This window comes from Nipponia nippon, unplaced genomic scaffold, assembly GCF_047370975.1.
Source record: "Nipponia nippon isolate SJK-2023a ecotype South Korea unplaced genomic scaffold, ASM4737097v1 scaffold_7, whole genome shotgun sequence".
Lineage (NCBI taxonomy): Eukaryota > Metazoa > Chordata > Aves > Pelecaniformes > Threskiornithidae > Nipponia > Nipponia nippon.
Window position 1 is genome coordinate 51,399,934 of NW_028262391.1, and position 17,453 is coordinate 51,417,386.

The 17,453-nt window shown below is 67.0% G+C and overlaps 1 protein-coding gene across 2 annotated transcripts in view; it reads right to left on the reverse strand.

Moving 5' to 3' along the window:
- Positions 1-17,453, reverse strand: part of GSE1 (Gse1 coiled-coil protein) — a 102,865-nt gene that overhangs the window by 62,763 nt on the left and 22,649 nt on the right. For both annotated transcript variants that reach the window (XM_087739305.1, XM_087739306.1), the window contains exon 2: positions 3,481-3,646. In XM_087739305.1, the coding sequence (XP_087595431.1) occupies positions 3,481-3,646 (166 nt within the window). The remainder of the gene's footprint in view (positions 1-3,480; positions 3,647-17,453) is intronic.

Sequence of the window (17,453 nt, forward strand, 5' to 3'; positions counted from 1 at the left end):
GGCGACCTCAGCCCCCTATGCCATGGGGTCCCGCAACTCCAGGGTGACCTCAGTCCCCCACACCATGGGGTCCCCAAACTCCAGGGTGACCTCAGTCCCCCACATCACGGGGACCCCCAACCCCAGGGCAATCTCTTGTCCTCCACACCATGGGGTCTCTCAACCCCAGGGTGACCTTCATCCCCCAGAACATGGGTTCCCCCAGGCCCAGGGTGACCTCTGTCCCCTGCTCAACGGGGTCCCCTCACTCCAGGGTGACCTCCATCCTCCACACCACGGGGTCTCTCAAGCCCAGGGTGACCTCCGTCCCCCATGCCACGGCGTCCCCCGTGCCGGAGCCCCCCAACCAGCAGCAGAGGCGAAGGCACTGAGGCGGCGGCGGCGGGGGGGGGGGGGGTCCATGGGTGGCGAGGACACACCGACCCCATCCCACCCCTCCAGCACAGCCGGTCACCGCAGCCCCCCGCGGGGTGGGGGGCACCCCCCCCGTTCCCCCCCCGCCCCGGGGCGCGGTGGGGGGGGGGGTACCCGGGGTGGGAGGTCAGGACTCACCCATCGGCCGCGCCGTCCAGCGGGGGCTGCGCTCCTCCATGGGCAGAGCGGTGGAGGGAGGGGACGGGAGCCGAGCCGAGCCGAGCCGAGCCGAGCCTTCCCCCCCGCCGCTTCCTGCTTCCCTCGGCGCCCGCCCGCCGCCCCGGGAGCCGCACGGCTGGAGCGTGACTCACCGGGGGCCGGGCCGGGCAGGGCAGGGCCCCGACGGGGCGGAGGGGAGGGGGGGCTGGCACCTTCCCCCATCGTGGGGGAGAGAGAGGGGCACCGAGGGATCCCTAAAGGGATGCTGGGGAATGGGGGGGGACACCCCCACATGGGGGTCGTGGTGCGGCGGGGATGGGGGACACCGCCCCCCCCCGGGGGTCGCGGTGAAGCACTGGGGACGGTGTCGCCAAGAATTAGGGTGATGGGGGGTGACAGTCCTGACCCCACGGCACGGGCATCCCTCCCCAGCGCTGCTTTTGGGGGGGGGCGGAGGGAGGGCGAGGGGTGCACCCCTCGCCCTCCCTCCGCCCCTCCCCAAAAGCGGCACTCGAGGGGATGCGTGTGCCAGGCACCCATGGGTGCAAGAGGTTGGGGTGGCATCCAGCCCTTTCGCCCCCACCCCAAAACTGCTTGGACCTCCAAACAGGCTCTGGGACACCCCAGAGCTCAGAGGTGCCAGCCCGACCCGCCACGGCGAGCGCCCATGCCGGTCCTGAGTCCGCACCCTGCGGAGATAAGGGGTGTTGCCGTGACGGCCCCCTCCGTGCACCCCTTGCACTGGGTGCAGGATTGGGGACAGCACCGTCCCCACCAGACAGGGAGAGCGGTGGTCACCCCCGTGCCATCTCGCCATCACCCTGCAGGCTCTGCCTGCACCCAAGTTTGGAGACACCAGTGAAACGAGCGGGGTGGGGCTCAGCCCACTCGCAAGTGGAGGAAGTTACCGATCATTTACCGGCCATTACAAGCCATGCCGGTCGGCTCTGCATGCCCAACAGGCTCGGCAGGCTCCAACAGGCAGGACCCCGACCTTCCCTGGGGAAGAAGGGAGGCTCCGGCGAAAAATTCTGTCCTGGTGCTGCTGGCCATGAACTTGCATCTCTGCAGCAGGAGACGCAGGCCACGGCGGGGACATCCAGCCGTCCCCAAGCAAGCTGCCACACCACCACACACCCCCAACCCACCCGAGCCCCTTCCCCGCTCACCCTCACCTCCGCTTCCCCTCCATCCTCCTCCTCGTCCTCCAACAGGCCCCGCTGCCCACCACGCCGGCGCCGGTCCTGCCCACCGCCTCCCCCGGCCCTCCTCTCCGCCAGCGCTTTCTCCCCTCCATCTCTCTTTTCCCATTCTATTTTAAATTTTTATTGCATTCTTTTTAAAGAATACAGAGGAACAAATGCCCTTATCAGCAATTCTCACAAGGTATAAAGAGCTGCTTTTATCTCCCTTCCTTTACTAATCTAGAGCGAGCCAATGCCTGTTAATTTTTTAATTTTCCTAGTGAATGCATTTGTGGCTTTGTCAGCATCCATCCGCACACGCACGCTCTCCTCCGCGTCCCAGCCCGGCAACGCCGGCATGGGATTGCCGCGGTGCCAGCAGAGCAGCAGCAAACACAGCTCATGGTTTTGCAACCACGAAGGAGTTTCATGTGCCGGAAAGTCCTGTGTGTCACACGAGGCTCACCGGGACATCTTGGGATGTGCCACCAGCTGGAAAACCCCGAGATATGGTGGTACGCCTGGGGATGCCAGCCCGGCTCTGCCAGGCGGCAAGCGCCATGGGGACGCTGCCGGAGCGGGTCCTCATCCTCTGCACGGGGATGGATTCCCATGCCAAGCCAGCCAGCCGTCACCGTCGCTGGCTCCGGCCGAGGTCCCCACGGAGACACGGGGGGGGTTCACCCCTGTCCCCCTCAGGGAAGGGAGGGCGGGTGCAGGCTGCCCGCACACCGGGGCTGGGAGCGCCAGCAGCCGGCCGCGCTGCGCAGATGAGATGTGGCAGGCGTGTAACAAGCCATTAGTCACTGTCACCTTTGCCCGGCAGCCACTGGCAGGGTAATAAATCCCGAGCTGACTCCGGCGGGCCCGTTCCAGGCCACGGCTCCCAGCTTGCCTCCGTGCTGCTGCTGCCTGGGCTGTGAGCAGCTTGCAAATGCCTCCCGGCCCCCCCGGGGGACACAGCGCCTTGCAGGGTCCCAAACCGGGGCCGAATCCCCGCGGGACTGATTGACAGCCGACGCGGGCCACCGTGTCCCCGGGAAGTGCCCTTCCTCAGGGACATGGCAGGGGTCACACACACCCCCCCACCAAGCAGCCCCCTCGCCCCATGGAGGCAGTGCTGCCTGCCCCAGCTCCCTGCCTGCCCCAGCTCCCTGCCTGCCCCAGCTCCCTGCCTGCGCCAGCTCCCTGCCCGCTGCACCTTGCGGTTCCCGGCTCTCCCCAGCCCAGCGCCAGGAACCGGCATCGGCGGTTGTTGCCAGATCAAAGCAGCCTGGCGTGGCACGGCACAGCGCGGCACAGCGCGGCACGGCGCACCCGCCAGGAAGGGCTGGCAAACAAGCCGGTCCAGGGAGGCGGCAGGAGGGAAGCACGCGTGATACCTCTCCCAAAAATGCTGCCGCTCCTGATGGACAGGGCGGCCGAGTCCCGGGAGCCGCGGCCTGGCCCAGCCCCGGGGGCCCCCCCAGCTCGCTGGCACAGCCAGCCCAACACCGCGGCTCTCCCCGGCACCCACGGCCTGACTCACGGCCCCGGGGACGGCAGGCAGGGACCGAGGTGCCATTGGGGGTCACCTCCCCGGCAGGGCTGCAGGTTTCGGAGCCCGAACACCAAACCGCTGGGCGCAAGGCTTCGCCAGGAGACCCAAACCGTAGCGGCACACGGGGCTGGCTCCCCGCACCGTGCATCCCCGCACCCCCCGGCAATCCCCGGCATCACCTACTTGTGGCTCCAGCGTCCGCACCCTCCGCATCCAAAGCCGTCCGCTGGCCGATGTCCAGGGCAGCACCGCCACCCGTCCCTGGGCTCTCCCCGGTGCTGGCCGCCCGGTGCCGGGGCTCGCCGGCAGCAGGCTTGGCGGTGGCTGTCTCGAGGGACGAAGAGGACGCCTGGAAGAGAAGCAGGACAGAGACTCAGCGCCTTTCCCTTCCCCGGCCCGAGCGCGGCAGGGTCGGAGCGCGGCCGGCACGGGTGGGGGGCACAGGGGGGACCGGGGCGCACAGACACAGGATGCTTTTGTTTTCCTGCCGGCCGGTGCACGTGGCCGGCGCGGGGAGCCGCACGCCAGCCCGCGCCGCCGGGCTACAGCTGGATCCGGCCGATGGCTCCCAGCGCGGCCAGACAAGAAAGGCTGGAGGGGGGGGAGAGGACATGAATCAAAGCGGCGTCCCCTTGCTCGCCGGCGGCAGCTGGCCGGTTAGGCAGCTCCCGATTACTCAACCGGGCAGTGTTTACTGGAGATCAACAACCCCCTCGTTGCCGTCCCTGCTGGGCGGGCGAGGCAAACGTGCAGCAAGGATGGGGACGGTGTTGCCGCTGCTTCTCACTCGGTTTAGGGACAGTCCCCCTCCCCAAACCCCGGCGTCCCCAGGCGCTGCTGTGGCCCTGTGTTCATTGTAGCTGTCACCCTCTCACATCAGGCGTGCCCAGGCCCACAGCTTGGGCTGTCACCGCTTCCGTTTATCTTTAATAAAGCAACAGCCATCGACGCCGCGCGCATCCCAGCACCGCTGTGCCGCTCTGGGACAGACGCACGGACAACCCGGCCCCGGGTCCAAGCAGGTCCCCAGGATGCTGCGCCCACCCTGGGCACAGCAGGATGAGGGCAACATCCCCTCCTGCCATAGGGGACACCCACAGGGGACACCTCGCTCCTGATTTGGGGACTTTAGGGTCAGGGTTGCAGCACAGCGAGGATTTTATGTTGATCCCGTTTTTCTTGGGATTAGTCCTATAAACGTGGAGAGCCGAAGTGAGATGGATGGTAGGTGAATTTTTTGCTGGGAAGCCCTTAGACTCAATGAGGCACGCACGCGAGCGGACGTATAAATTTACTGTTCGCTTCCTGGAAAGGTTTAATTTATGGAATCCATATGGCAGTGGCGCACAACTGCGAGTGCTTGGCACATCCCGTGAGTCCTCGAGTGCCACCACGTACTGGCTCCAGCTGGCGGGGTGCCAACGGGTGCCCCGGCAATGGCGGGATGCTCTTCCCTTTCCCAATGATTAACAGAAGACGACTTTCACACTGGGCAGGGGACAAGCCCAGGGACCCGTCCCCATCCCCAAAAGCTTGGCGTGGGATCCCTGGAGATGGCAAGGACGTCTCCCCGGGGTCCCAGGGGGGATGCCATGCCACCACTCCTCCTCCCGGGGCGATGCCACTGGCAGCAGCAGGCACCAATCCCCTACCTGTGGGCACGGGAAAGGGCTGGGGCACACTTTGATACCCGGAGCAACTAATCATTAATTAGCATTAATCATCCCCCGTCATGCGTCACAGCATCATTGGGCAAGTTGCAGTCAGGGAGCAGCGAGTCGTGCCGGGGTCACGGCGGGGAAGGCGGATTTTGGCAGCAGTTGCCAGGCCAAGGCTGGCACCCTCCTGCTCTCCGGGGAGCCCCAGCAGCACCCCAGACCCCAGCCCCGCGCCGGTGCCAGCCTGCAGCCCCCACCCTTTCTCTTTTCCCGCCGGGGGATGCCGAGATGCAAAAGCACCAGAGATGGGTCCCACCTGCCCAAGGGGCAGCCAGGATCCATCCCCCCTCGCTGCCTGGGACCCCTGGGACCCCCCAGGCAGCAGCCGGAGCCAGCACAGAGCACCGGCCACCTCCTTGCTTTAACTTCACCCCGCGCTATCTGTCAGCAAATCATCCCCGGTTACACAGATAAGGAATAATTGATGCAAAGGAGCCATCTGTTTGCGAACACGGAATATCTGCTCAATTAGGAGGGATCTGTCCACCCAGATAAAGCGGCAGCCCCTCGGAGGGGGGGCCTTCCTCCCCGACCACGTCCTCAAAGACTCACCCCCAATTAGAGGCAAGCGGGTTGATTTGGGTGCTAATTTGCTAAGCAGCACCCCGAGGTGCTCAGGCAGAGGCCAGGAGGGAAGGGTGCTCTGCCACCAAGCGCCGAAATTCGAGGGGAGGGCTGGCAGCCCCCCCACATCCCACCGTGGCGATGCTCAGCCCAGCCCGGGGCTCGGGGAGATGCACATCCCCGCGGGTGGCGAGAGGGGACCAGCCGGCTGCGCCTGCCCAACGGTGCTGAGCTGAGGCCGGCCCACTCATTGCATGGGTGGCTTTTGCAGAAACGCACCAGGGAGCATGCACACGGACAGAGGGACTCAGGGATGAGCCTGCAGCACGCACCGGCCATGCACAGCACCAGCGGGGACCCAGGGCCATAGGGCACAGCCCTGGGAAGCATCCAGGTCCAGAGTATGTGTGCGGCAAGGTGACATCAATGTGACATCGTTATGTGATGTTATTAACAGAGGAAAAATTGAGCTGGCATGCAGGCAAGGGCTGCGAGGCAGGGGAGGTGGGCAGGGACGGCAGGGCAGCTCCACAGGTGACAAAACTGGCGGAGAAAAGGCTCCCACTGGAGCTGGCACGGATGGCCCCACGGCCCCTCAAACCTCGCTGTGTGGCATTGGCCTCCATCTCCCCCGGCAGGTCCTCGGCACGAAGCATGCGGAGAGCTTGAGCTGGGTGAAAATACAGCTGGTGGCCTCGAGGGACAGGCACAGAGAGGCACTGCCAGACCCCATGTCACCCGTGCCCCCCACCACCAGCACGGCAGTACCGCAGTGCCCCACTGCCCTCGGCTCGGTGCCTGGGTCAGGCAGCTTCGCAGCCCAGGGACACGATGGCGGCAAGGGCAGGGATCGGTGTCCCCGCGTCCGTCTCTCCCTGCCAAGGGCACATTCCTTCTGCTCCCGTCACCGGGATAAATACCTGCAGCGGCACTCGGCTCTCCCCCTGGCCTCGGCTTCGGGACGGCGGTGACAGAGTGGGAAAGCAAAAGGCCACAGCGGCTCTCTGGCGAGGGATCCGGCACGCAGGCGGCCGCGCCGGCGTGTTTCCTGTGCCTTCAGGACACCAGAAAACGCGGCTTCCCCGTTCCACCTCCCCTGCGCCTCGCCTGCCACCGGGGCGGGCTGCACCGCACGCAGCGGCGATGCCGCCCACGGGGTGCTGCGGGCACGGCAAAGATCCCCCCCCGTCCCAGCACCATCGTCCCCGCACAGCCCCAACCTCCACCCTCCCGGGTGGCAGCGCCCTGGAAAGCCCCCGCGCTCCCAGCAGCCAGGGCACCGGGGGTGGATGCGGTCGCGGCGCTTTGCCTCTTGGCTGGCATCACCCTGGCAGGGCGGCGGGCACGGAGCCCGGCGAGCACCGGCACAGCTGCACCCGCGATGTTTTTTGGCACAGCCCTGCGTGCAAGCTCCCATGAGCGAGCAAGGGCCGAGGTGGGGAGGATGCTCAGCATGGAGGGGCCGCATCCTGCACCTCCCGGGGGATGCAGTGAGCTGGCTGCAGAAGGAGGAGCCTCGGCACAGCGGGAGCAGCGCACCCCAGCACCCAACTTCAAGGGTGAGGGAGTCAAACCCCCGCCGCCCCCCGGGCCTAGGAGGCACCAGAATAAAAGGTGGTTTTGGAGCGTTTAGGGCTGTGGGGAGTGGGGTCCCCCGGCTCCCTTTGTTGGCGAGGCCGCCGAGCCCCCCGGCTCACACTGGGGCTTTATTGCCGCCGCCACAGGCACAACCCCTGCCGTGTGTTCACCCAGGCAGTTTCTGCTGCTCTTCCCAGGAGCCTTCACCCTGCTCCTCCTCATCCTCCTCCTGGCGGCCTGAAACCAGAGGGTTTTCCCCCAAAAGCAGGCTGTGCCCGGAGACCTGGTGCAGCAGGGGTCCCCGCTGGTGGCAGGGCTCAGCACCCCGTGGGTCCCTGTCACCCTGCGGGTCCCTGTCACCCTGCTGGGTGCCCGCAGGAGGGGCGGTGGCCAGATCCGTGCACCCCTGCCGCCGTGTTTAAAGTTTCTCAGCTGTGTTTGCTGGCAGAAAGTTGGAACCTGCAATTACAGCTGTGCTAACCCCTCATTAAAAAGGGGAAGGAGGGGGAATGGGAAAGAAACAAAAGGCTCCAGAGAGAGACACACGGTGCCGTTAACCCTTCCCAAGCTGGGGATGTGTCCAAGCCAGGTAGCCCCCCCGGTAAATTAACACGGCTGTGGGGACGCATTGCAGTGGTGGCAGGGAGCCGGCGGTGACACCATGTGCCAGGGGTCAGCCCGTCCCCGCAGCCACGGGCATCGCTGCCCACCTGGATTCCCCCCTCCGGGTCCCGGTGCAGTGGCAAAGCCGGCTGTGCCGTGGCATGGCCCAGCTCGCCGGCGGCGCCCGCGTGGGCACGGCTGCGGCTGTGCCGGAGCCGTTTGTCACGGCGAGGCTGCGGTTCCTGCTCGCTCTCCAGCAGCGACACCGTGACGCCTGCTGCAGGAGCCCACACAATATGTTCGCACTCATCTCGCAGCTGCCCCCAGACAGCCCGAGGTGCCGCGCTCCTCCCCGGCGCGGGGGCCGGTGTGTGCCGGCAGAGCTGCGGCGCGCCGGCGAGCCCAGGCGGGAACCGGCAGCGGGACAGGCAGGGATGGAGGGGGCTGGACAGGCAGCACCGGAGACTGCGGTCAGGCTGGACGCCACATGGGGAGACGATGCTGGAAACGCCGCCGGCACTGGGAATGGATGCGCCCGTGACCCCCTGTGCTCGAGCACCCTGACCCGGGGGCCAGGCTGTGCCGCGAGCCTGGGGAACACCAGGCAGGGGGAAAGGCCTGACCCTGACCCCAGTGTCACCACAGTTCCCCCCCCCTCACCGCACTGGCAAAGCAGGTTTGCAACCACCCACCGCCAGCATGGCGGAGGAAGCGCCCGGCGGAAGCGGGTGCAGCACCGCCCCGCTCCCTGCTGCTTTTCGGAGCCCGTCCCCAGCAAGAGCCTGACCCTGCACCCACCCCAGCATGGCCACGTCCTCCCCCTTGTGTCCCCGTCCCCGGGGAGCAGCAGGTCCCCGCATCGCCCTCCTGCCCCCCCCGCCAGCAACACCATCTCACCCGCCACGGCCGCAGTGGCTCTGACAGCCAGCTAACGAGCTGCAGGCAGCAATTTGGGTTATATATAGCCCCAAAGTGACTGCATCTAATTGCTCCAGCGCGCGCTGGCCCCGCCGCAAGGTCTGGGTGCTGGGCGCAGAGGGATGGGGCGGGCGGCACATGCTCTGTCCCCCCTCTGGCCGTCACCCCACGTGAGCCGCCGGGCCCCCTGAGGCTGGCGGGGCGCGAGCATCGCCCCATCCCACGCCGGCTCCGGGAAGCGGGGCTGTTCTCGCCGGCTTTGTGCCAGGCCGTAAGCGGCTTTGGCTAAAGCTGTCGCCCCAGCCCATCCCAGCCAGGGGCCCTAAGGAGCTTTTGTCCCCTCTCATTAAGGGGTTTCAGCCGGGGGGTCCGTGGGGTGCAGCACCCAGCACCCCCTCACTGCAGCCTGCGGGCTCCGGCCAGCTGCTCCGGCAGCCCCGGGAGGGAGGGATGGTGGGATGCAGGGAGGGAGGTGGTCCTGCTGCCGGCCCCCATCCCTTTGTGGCAGCCCCCCGTCCCCTCGCAGCAGCTGCCAGGCGAGGCGGCGGGCGCGCAGATGCGGCTGGGGGGGGGGTTGGTGGTGGGGTGGGAGGGGGGTCCCCCGCGGCGGCTCCCCACGCCGGCGGGGTGAGAGGCGGCCCCCGCGTGCAGCCGCCGGCGGGGAGGGGAGCCAGAGCCGAAATTGTTTGCCAGCTTCCTCGAGACGGCACAATGGAGGGCGCGCAGGCGGATCCGGGGTCAGGGGTGAGAGCAGCAATAAGTGGTTTATGCCTTTTGTGAAGAGGCTGAACTGACAGCTTGCTGGATTAACAAAGACGTCCTCTGTTCCCGGGCAGGTCATGTGGAAAGCGCTGCGCCGACCCCTGTCACTTCTTTTTTTTGCAAGAACAGACATTTGTTCGCCAGCGAGCGGGGAGGTGATGGAGGGGGAGGCGGGGGGTGCGCAGCCGCTCGCTCCCGGCTTTCCTCGAGCCCTCCGGGGCTCTGGGTGTGGGGATCGGTGGCTGCTCGCTGTTTCGGCAGCCCCGGCCACACCGCGTCCCCTTCCATGCCTCAGTTTCCCCAGGTTGTGGGATGAGCCATGGCTGGTGGCGATGCACGAGGCCCTGGGGGGACGCCAGCACCTCCACCCCGCTGCCCAGGCGGTGCTGGGTCCCGTGCCACCCCGTTTCCACACCAAAAGTCCCCTGTGCTCGCCACCCTGTCACCCCAGAGCCAGGCTGGCTGGGCAGGATGGGACCCGCACCCTGCTCGGTGTCGGAGCAGCCCCCGTCCCACTGTGGGGACATGCAGCCCTTGCTTACGTCTGCTGGTCCCTGCCAGAGTGGGAAATGTTCCCTCCACCCTGCTTTCAAGGCAGGGAAACTGAGGCAGGGAAGGATGTGAGCATCCCATCCATGCACGGAGAGCAGGGCTGGCAGCCGCACCTCCACTCCAGGCACTGAAAAGGGAGCTGGTCCTGCAGAGAACAACCAACCCTCTCAAACCCACAAGGATTTCCCCAAGGCTGTGCAGCACAGTGCCCACACTGTCATCATTAGACTCCAGAGTAAACAGATGAAATAGTGCCATTCCACACTGAGACAAACTACCGTGGCCGGATCAGCGACCCCCCAGCCTTGGCTGTCCCTGCAGCTCCCATCACCCTCTGCCACCACACCACAGCCCTGGCTCCAGACCACCAATGCCTCTGTGTCCCCGGGACCATGAGGCCCCAGGCCAGGAGGGGAGGGATGCAGCTCTCTGCGGAGTAGGGCCTGCTACCCAAATCCTGCAGAGACTGCGCGGGACATGCTGCTGCTCAGCCCCGGGACCCTGCTCCGTCTCCCACGCTCCCCCCATCCCCATCTCAGGGACACCACCACCCTGCAAGCCATCACGGCACCCAGCTCACCCACCTCCAGCTCCAGAGCTGCCGAGCAGTCTGCGGCTGCCGTCCCCTCCCTGCCACCCTAAATACCTGCTGCGGGGAGAGGCGGCTGCCCCAAGGGGCTTTTCACTCTGGAAAATCCCACCCGCCCCACGGCGGCTCATGTTTTCGGGGCATTCCCACACATGCAAAGCCCCACGGCGCACTCGGGGGGAAACTGAGGCAGGGAGGAGCAGCCAGGTCGGTGCAAGGCTCTGCTGGGGAGCAGGGGGACGGCACCGTGCGAGGAGACCCAGCTGGGGGACCCCATCCGACTCAAGGGGGGGGGCACATTACGGCAATAACATGCGGCAAAAGCCCTCGCCTGCCTCAGCACAGGTCCCGGCGAGGGCCACACGCCGTCCAGGCAATCAGCTTGCGACGCAGCGGCATTAAAGCCTCAATCCCCCCCGTGTCCCCCTTCTTTATCCAGCCGGGCGGCTTAGCACGCTGCTTCTCAGCTCCCGCCTGCCATCTAAAGACGGACTTACCGCCAGGTCCGGCGCTTCGTTAAGCCGCAGATTAAACGCACACCATCTGCAAAGGGAAACTTTAATACAGGATAATACCTGCAGCACACACTCTGCCGTGTCACCGCGCGCCCCGGGCATGCCAGGCGGGCGGGCACGAAGCCCCTCAGTGGCATGAAGTCCCTTAGCAGCGCCATGCCCCTCAGCGAGGATTTCAAGGGCTTTGCACATGCGAGCGGTACCCAGGCTGGATGTCCCAATCCTCCCCGCTGTCCCCTCCCGCCACAGCCCCGCAGGGACCCACGTCTGGCTGCGGCAGGAGCTGCATCCCCGGCCAGCCCCCTCCGCACCAGCCCCTGTGTCCCCGCTGTGGCAGCTACCCCCAGGCAGGGGACACCCAGGCGCTCAGGGTGGTCCAGCCACCATCCCACCTGGGTAATTACTTTAAGCGATTACGAGTCTCTTCGTCAGGACAGCAGATTAGACCCTGCAGCCGGGAGCTGCCTTCCCCTGCAGCCCTCCTCCCCCCAGGGGACAACATGGCGAGGGGGATCCTGCCCTGTCCCCATTTTTAGGAGCAATTCCCACCTCTCCAACCCCGCAAAGGTGGCCCAGGTGCCTTTTGCCCCCCCAGCTCGGCAAAGCCCCAGGCCAGCAGCATCACCCGGGCCACAGCAGGGACACGGGGTCACCCAGGCTTGTCCCTAGTGATGGGGGGAACAGAGCTAGGCTGAGTGTCACACCGATGACGGACGCCGGGTACCGCTCAGCAGGGAGGAGGGATGCTGGCGGGGGACAGCGCACCCCAAAGGCGGGTGGGGGAGGACGGGGCAGCCGCCTGCCGACTCAGCGCGCCGATGAATTACACCGGATTACAGGTCTCTGCTCAGGTCAGCGGGGAAAGGAGCCAAGGAGGCTTTCTGCCTCCCGGCCCGCTCCTGCTGGAGAATTTACGGCCAGGACTCTGCGACGGGCTGAGTAATTAGTGCCGGGAGGGAAATGGCTGAATCAGCACCCAGCAATCGGCACCAAAGGGATGGAACTGGAGGAGGGGGTTCCTGCGGCCCCGAGCTGGGGGGGCTGCGGGACTGACGGCAGCCCCCCGGGGTACAGGGGGCAATGGGTAGGCCCAGTAGCACTTGCTGGGAGGGGGGTCATCCCTCCGGCCGTGAGCATTGGGGAAAAGCTGGCTAGCCCAGCATCCCATCCCCGACCCACTCCTCCGGGCCCAGCTCTGGCCCAGCATCTCTGAGTCAGTCCCTCGAGGTGTCACTTTGGGAAAGCTCTGGCAAACAACCCCGGGATGCAGCGATGGCATGCAAAGCCCCCCATCCCGCTCTCTTAAACACAAGTGTCACTCTGGTCCTCCCCTCATGGCCTGGAGAGAGATGCTGCATCCCCAGGATGCTCGAGCCCTGGGATGCCCGAGCATCCACCCAGCCGTGCCCGGGCAGCCCTCCGGCCTTTGCGGCTGCCATCGATTTACTGGGGTTGGGAACGGCAGAGCTGGCTCCCCAGCACAGCCAGCCCCTGCTCCGCGGCTGATTACAGCCATTTCCCTGCCCGTTCCCCCTCCCCGCTGTCTGCCTCCTGCCTCCGTCTGCTGCCTGGTTTTACGAGGGCCATTTCCAAGAGGTCGCTGGAAATAGATTTTTATCACCTCGTGATAAATATCGTTTACGGTGACATTACTGCTCGGAGCAGCCGCGCGGAGGAGGGAGGAGAGGCGGGCAGGCGGACGCCCGCTCGTAGCCCCCAGCTCCGTGGGGCACCGGCTGGGCCCCTTCTCATCCCTGTCCCCATCCCCGCAGGTTCGGGCAGCGCCAAGCCCCGACACCATCCATCTATCCAGGCGGCACGAACAGAGGGAGCCGCATCATTAGCCCCGCGCGCCATTAAGCACTTAAAAAGCCATACGAATAAGCCGCGCCATTAGCTGACAAGCAAGCCGGGAGGGGAGGGATGCGCAGCGGTGGCGGGGCGAGCCAGGCGTGGACTGGGGGATCTCACCACCCTACATGCCGTGGGGTGCCCACAAACCCCCTGGGAGAGATGCTCTGGTCCCCCAAGAGTTCCAGTGCGCCCAGGAAGGGGGGGCAGAGCAGCCCCCTCCTGCACACGGCTCCGGGATGGAAAACCAGGGGCTTTCAGAGCTGACACATCACTTCTGCAGGGGTGAAGCCACCAGGCACCTCTCCAGAGGGACTTTTCGGCAGGGCAGGGAGAACCGGCTCCCCACTCATCCCCTCCGAGCCCACCCAGGCCAGGCTCTGCTTTAGGGACGGAGCTGGTGCGGAGAAAAGCCACCGCTGGGCTGAGAACTGCAAACTCGTGACAGCCGTGGCACCAGCCCCGGGTGTTACAACCCCGAGCAGAGGTGATCCGGTAGCCCAGGAGAGCACGGGTCCTGCCCCAGCCGAGCCCACAGGCAGGACGGCTGCCAAGCCATGCCCACAGGCAGCTGCCTCTGGAAAAGGGCACGGCAGCGGGCAGGGGGCCAAGGCCAACCCGCTGCCCACGCCAGCCTCGCCACACACAGCGCCAGCGGCCGGCCACCCCCGGGGGGGAACAATCGCCCCTTTCACCAGCGCCGAGGGGAGGGTGGCACTTGCGGGGACGGAGCCACGGTCGCTGGGGTGCCCCCCGTGCAGGGCAGCCCTGCAAAATCAAGGGCTCAGAGCAGCAGCGAACCTCGCCGCGGCGCCGGCAGGGAGAGCTAGCCTGCAACACCCGGCAAAGAGCAACCCTCGCCTGCGGGCAGAGAGCGCGGCAACGCCAGCCCGTGCCAAGAATCCTGTTTTCTCTCCCCAGCCCTGGCACCGGCTCCCTCGGGCAAGCCGCCTCCTGCCCCGCTGCCTCAGTTTCCCCAGCACCCAGGAGCTGGCAGGGGGGCAACATGCAGGGGGTGGGCAGCCACGGGGGGAGCCCAGCTCCACGTCCCGGCTGCTTCTTGCGACACGCGGTGCAAACCCACCGCGGCACGAAGGCCCGGCGTCTCGCTTGGCAAGCGGCCCTGCGGCGTGGGGCCAGGAGGGAGGGAGGGAGGGAACGGGGCTTTGTATGGGGATGGGCCCCGGCGAGACAGCGGCAGTGGCCACCTGCCATGAGCCGCCATGGTGGCACAGCCCCTCCTCTGCTCCCCACAGCCGGCAGGCGGAAAACAACCCCGAAAAGGGACAGCTCAGCCACGCCGGTGGGCTGACGGGGACAGCCAGCCCCAAATGCAAGGATGTGGGGTGCTGGTGGAGTGGTGTCCACCCTGTCCCTCTCTCTACAGCAGGGATGTCGCCTCGCTGCCAGGACATGTGCATGGGTCAGCCGCCGCTGCCCCTGTGCCATCGCCCCCGCCAAGGCTGTGCCAGCAGCTGGCACTGTCCCTCGGTGCCACATCCCACCCCAGGACGCGGGGCTCCCCCGGCCGCTGCATCCCCTTGCAGCATCCCCAGGGACGAGGGGTCCCTCATCCGCCCCTGGAGACCCCCACGGCGGGCAGTGCGTCCAGGATGCCCGGCAGCAGGACGCATGCCGAGCCAGCTACCTCCAGCCAGCATGAAAGGCAGTTTGTTCACCTGGTGAGCGGCTCGGTGGCCCTCGGGGCCAGCCCCTGCCACCGCCTCGTGGCTCCCGGCACGCAGGAGCCACTGCTGGAGCCAGCACGCCCTGGCAGGGCCACCTCCCCGGCGGTCGCGGTGACCTTATGTGTCGCTGCGGGGAGAGAGCCTGTGCCTTGCCGCCAGCCCAGTGCTTGGCCCGGCACACAGCTCCCGTGGCCAAGGCAGGCCCGCGGCTTGGCACCCACCCTGCCTGCCGCCTGCCCGCGGCTCCCACCGCGCATCCGCCCTCCTCTCCCCAGGGCTGGCGGGGAGGCGGGCAGGAGCTGCAGGAGGTGCAGACAGACAGCCAGACAGCAAGACCACAGACCCCTGCGCGCTCTGCCCCAAGCCCTGGGGTGGCGGTTTGGGCGTCTCCTGCCCGCGCCAGGACCTGGCAAAGGCAGCGCCCGTGGGGATGCTGCCTGGCGCTGCCCGCTCCCAGGGCCACGAGCATCCCTCGGGGACAGACGGCTCCAACCCCAGCACACCCAGCGGAGCACCCGGGGGTCGTGGCGTGGGGGGGCAAAGCTTTGTCCCCCATCATCCACAAACGCAGCCTCGCGCTGCCAGGGAGGCAGCGGCCACACGGACCCTTCGCCCCCCTCCCAAACACCGCTGCCCCCCAAGAAGCCAGACCCAAACCCCCCCCGAGGATGAGCACATGTGCTGCAGCCCCGGGGTGCCCCCCATGCACCCCCGCAGAGCTGCGTATGGGCCTTCCGGGGTGCAGAAAGACCATTTTACCACTTTTTAAAAAAAACCAAACATACAGAACTCCAGCGGCGGCGGCAGCCTGGCCCACCAGCACCGCACAAAGTTTGCAGCAAGTTGCGCAGAGCCCCCCCCCCCCCCGGGTGCCCACGGCGGGTCAGGGTGCCGCGGGGGTCCCACCGCTGAGCCCCCCGCCATGTGCTCACACCCACCCACAGCGGGGGCAACGCCTGGCCACCCTGCCCCCAAGAGGACCCCCCCAACCTCGCAGTTTGGGGGCCACACGCAACAAGTCCCGGGGGGGGGGGTGGGTGGGTACATCCTCCTACACCACCCCACTCCCCCCCAACCCCAGTACCCCAGTAAGAACTCCCCCCTCCAAGGGCTGGCGCGGTGCCCCCCCCCCCTCCGAGGGGGCTGGGGGGGGGGTGGTGGAGGGGGTACAGGCAGCTGCCTGCCCTGCACCTACCTGGGCGGCAGCGGCGGTGCGGGCAGGAGCGGTGACCCCACGGCAGCGAGCGGGAGGAGGCAGCGCCGCGCACACGCACACGCACGATCAAATCCCGAACCGCCGGCGAGAGGCGGGGGGGGACGGGGGACGGGGACACACACACACGGTGAGGAGGGGCAGGAAGGGGGGGTCAGGGACATTAATAATCTAAAAAAAAAAAAAAAAAAAAGGCACTTACCCCCTCGGCGGGGCTCGCCACCGTGCCGCGGGGGTGGCTGGAGGGTGGCGCTGGGGAGGATGGGGGGGATCAAAGGCTGGCGGGGGGGGGGGGGGGTCTCGCCAGCCCCCGCTGCCTGCCACAACAAAGAGCCAGACACAACAAAAGCAGCATATGGCCAGAGCCGCGCGGGGCTGTAAATTAAACATAAAGGGAAGATTAGATAATTAATGAGCGCTCCCGGGCCGGCCTCGGGGGGAGGGGGCTGCCTGCTGCGGGGAGCCCTTCGCCCCGCGCCCAGCCCCGACGGGGAGGGGGGGTGCGACGGCCCCGGCATTGCGGGGGGCCGGGGGGGTCCGGGGGGGGGCACCTGTTGGGCGGGGAGGATGGGCAGAGGCCGGATCCAGCCTCGCCAGCTGCTCCGGGCCGCCAGCGCCTAAGAGGATTAGCGGGGTATACCCCCCCCCGAAACAGGCCTGAAGCTGCAGGGCTGGGGGGACGGACACCCCGTGGGGTCCCACCTCTGCCCCAGCCCCGGGCAGGGGGCACCCAGCATCCCCGGGGGGGGTGGGCAGGCATCCCTGCTTCCCACCGCCTCGAGGACCGGGGCCCACGGTCACGCACGGATGTGGTGCACGGAGGCACAGCTCAGCGTGGACCCCCCCGCGTGTGTGCGTGTGTCCCCCCCCGCAGGCAAAACGGCTCCTTCACGATGCCCAAAACCACCCTGCTTGGCAGGAGGGGAAACTGAGGCAGGAGGGGAAACTGAGGCAGACAGGGAAACTGAGGCAGGCGGGCAGTCAGCCCATGCCGGCGGCTCAGATCTTCACGGGGGCAGATTGCGGCTGTCCCCAGCGAGCCCTGCGACCCTGGGACATCACCCCCGGCATCTCCCGGCAGGCAGGAGGAGAGGGGGTACCCCGGGAAAGGGGTGCCAGAAACACCATCAGGCTCAGCCCCGGCCAGGGGAAAGAGTTAATCCCATTATTGGCAAGCTCACAGATGGCGACTGCACCGATTCCCCTGCTTAGCAGATTTAACAGATAAGGCAGGAGGGAGGGAAGGAGGCGGGGGGATCCTCCCCCCAAAATACACACACAGCAGGGGCATAGGGGGGCAATAAACCCCCACCCCCCCAAGCCATGAGAGCCTGCGAGCAGCAGGGGATGCTGCCCTGCTCGCCATGGGCACCGGAGGGTGCGGAGCGTGCAGGATGTGCCCAGTATGCACCAAACCCTTTGGAAACACGGATGTCCATCCATCCTGCCCTGGACAAGGGGTGGCAGACAAGGCCAAGACCTGGGGACACCCAGGCTGGATGCTGTCCCCATGCCAAACCTGCCGCCCCCCCTCATTTCTCCGGGAGGTCAGGGGCCAGGTCCCACTTGCCTGGCTCGGGGATATTGAAGCAGCTGATGGATGGA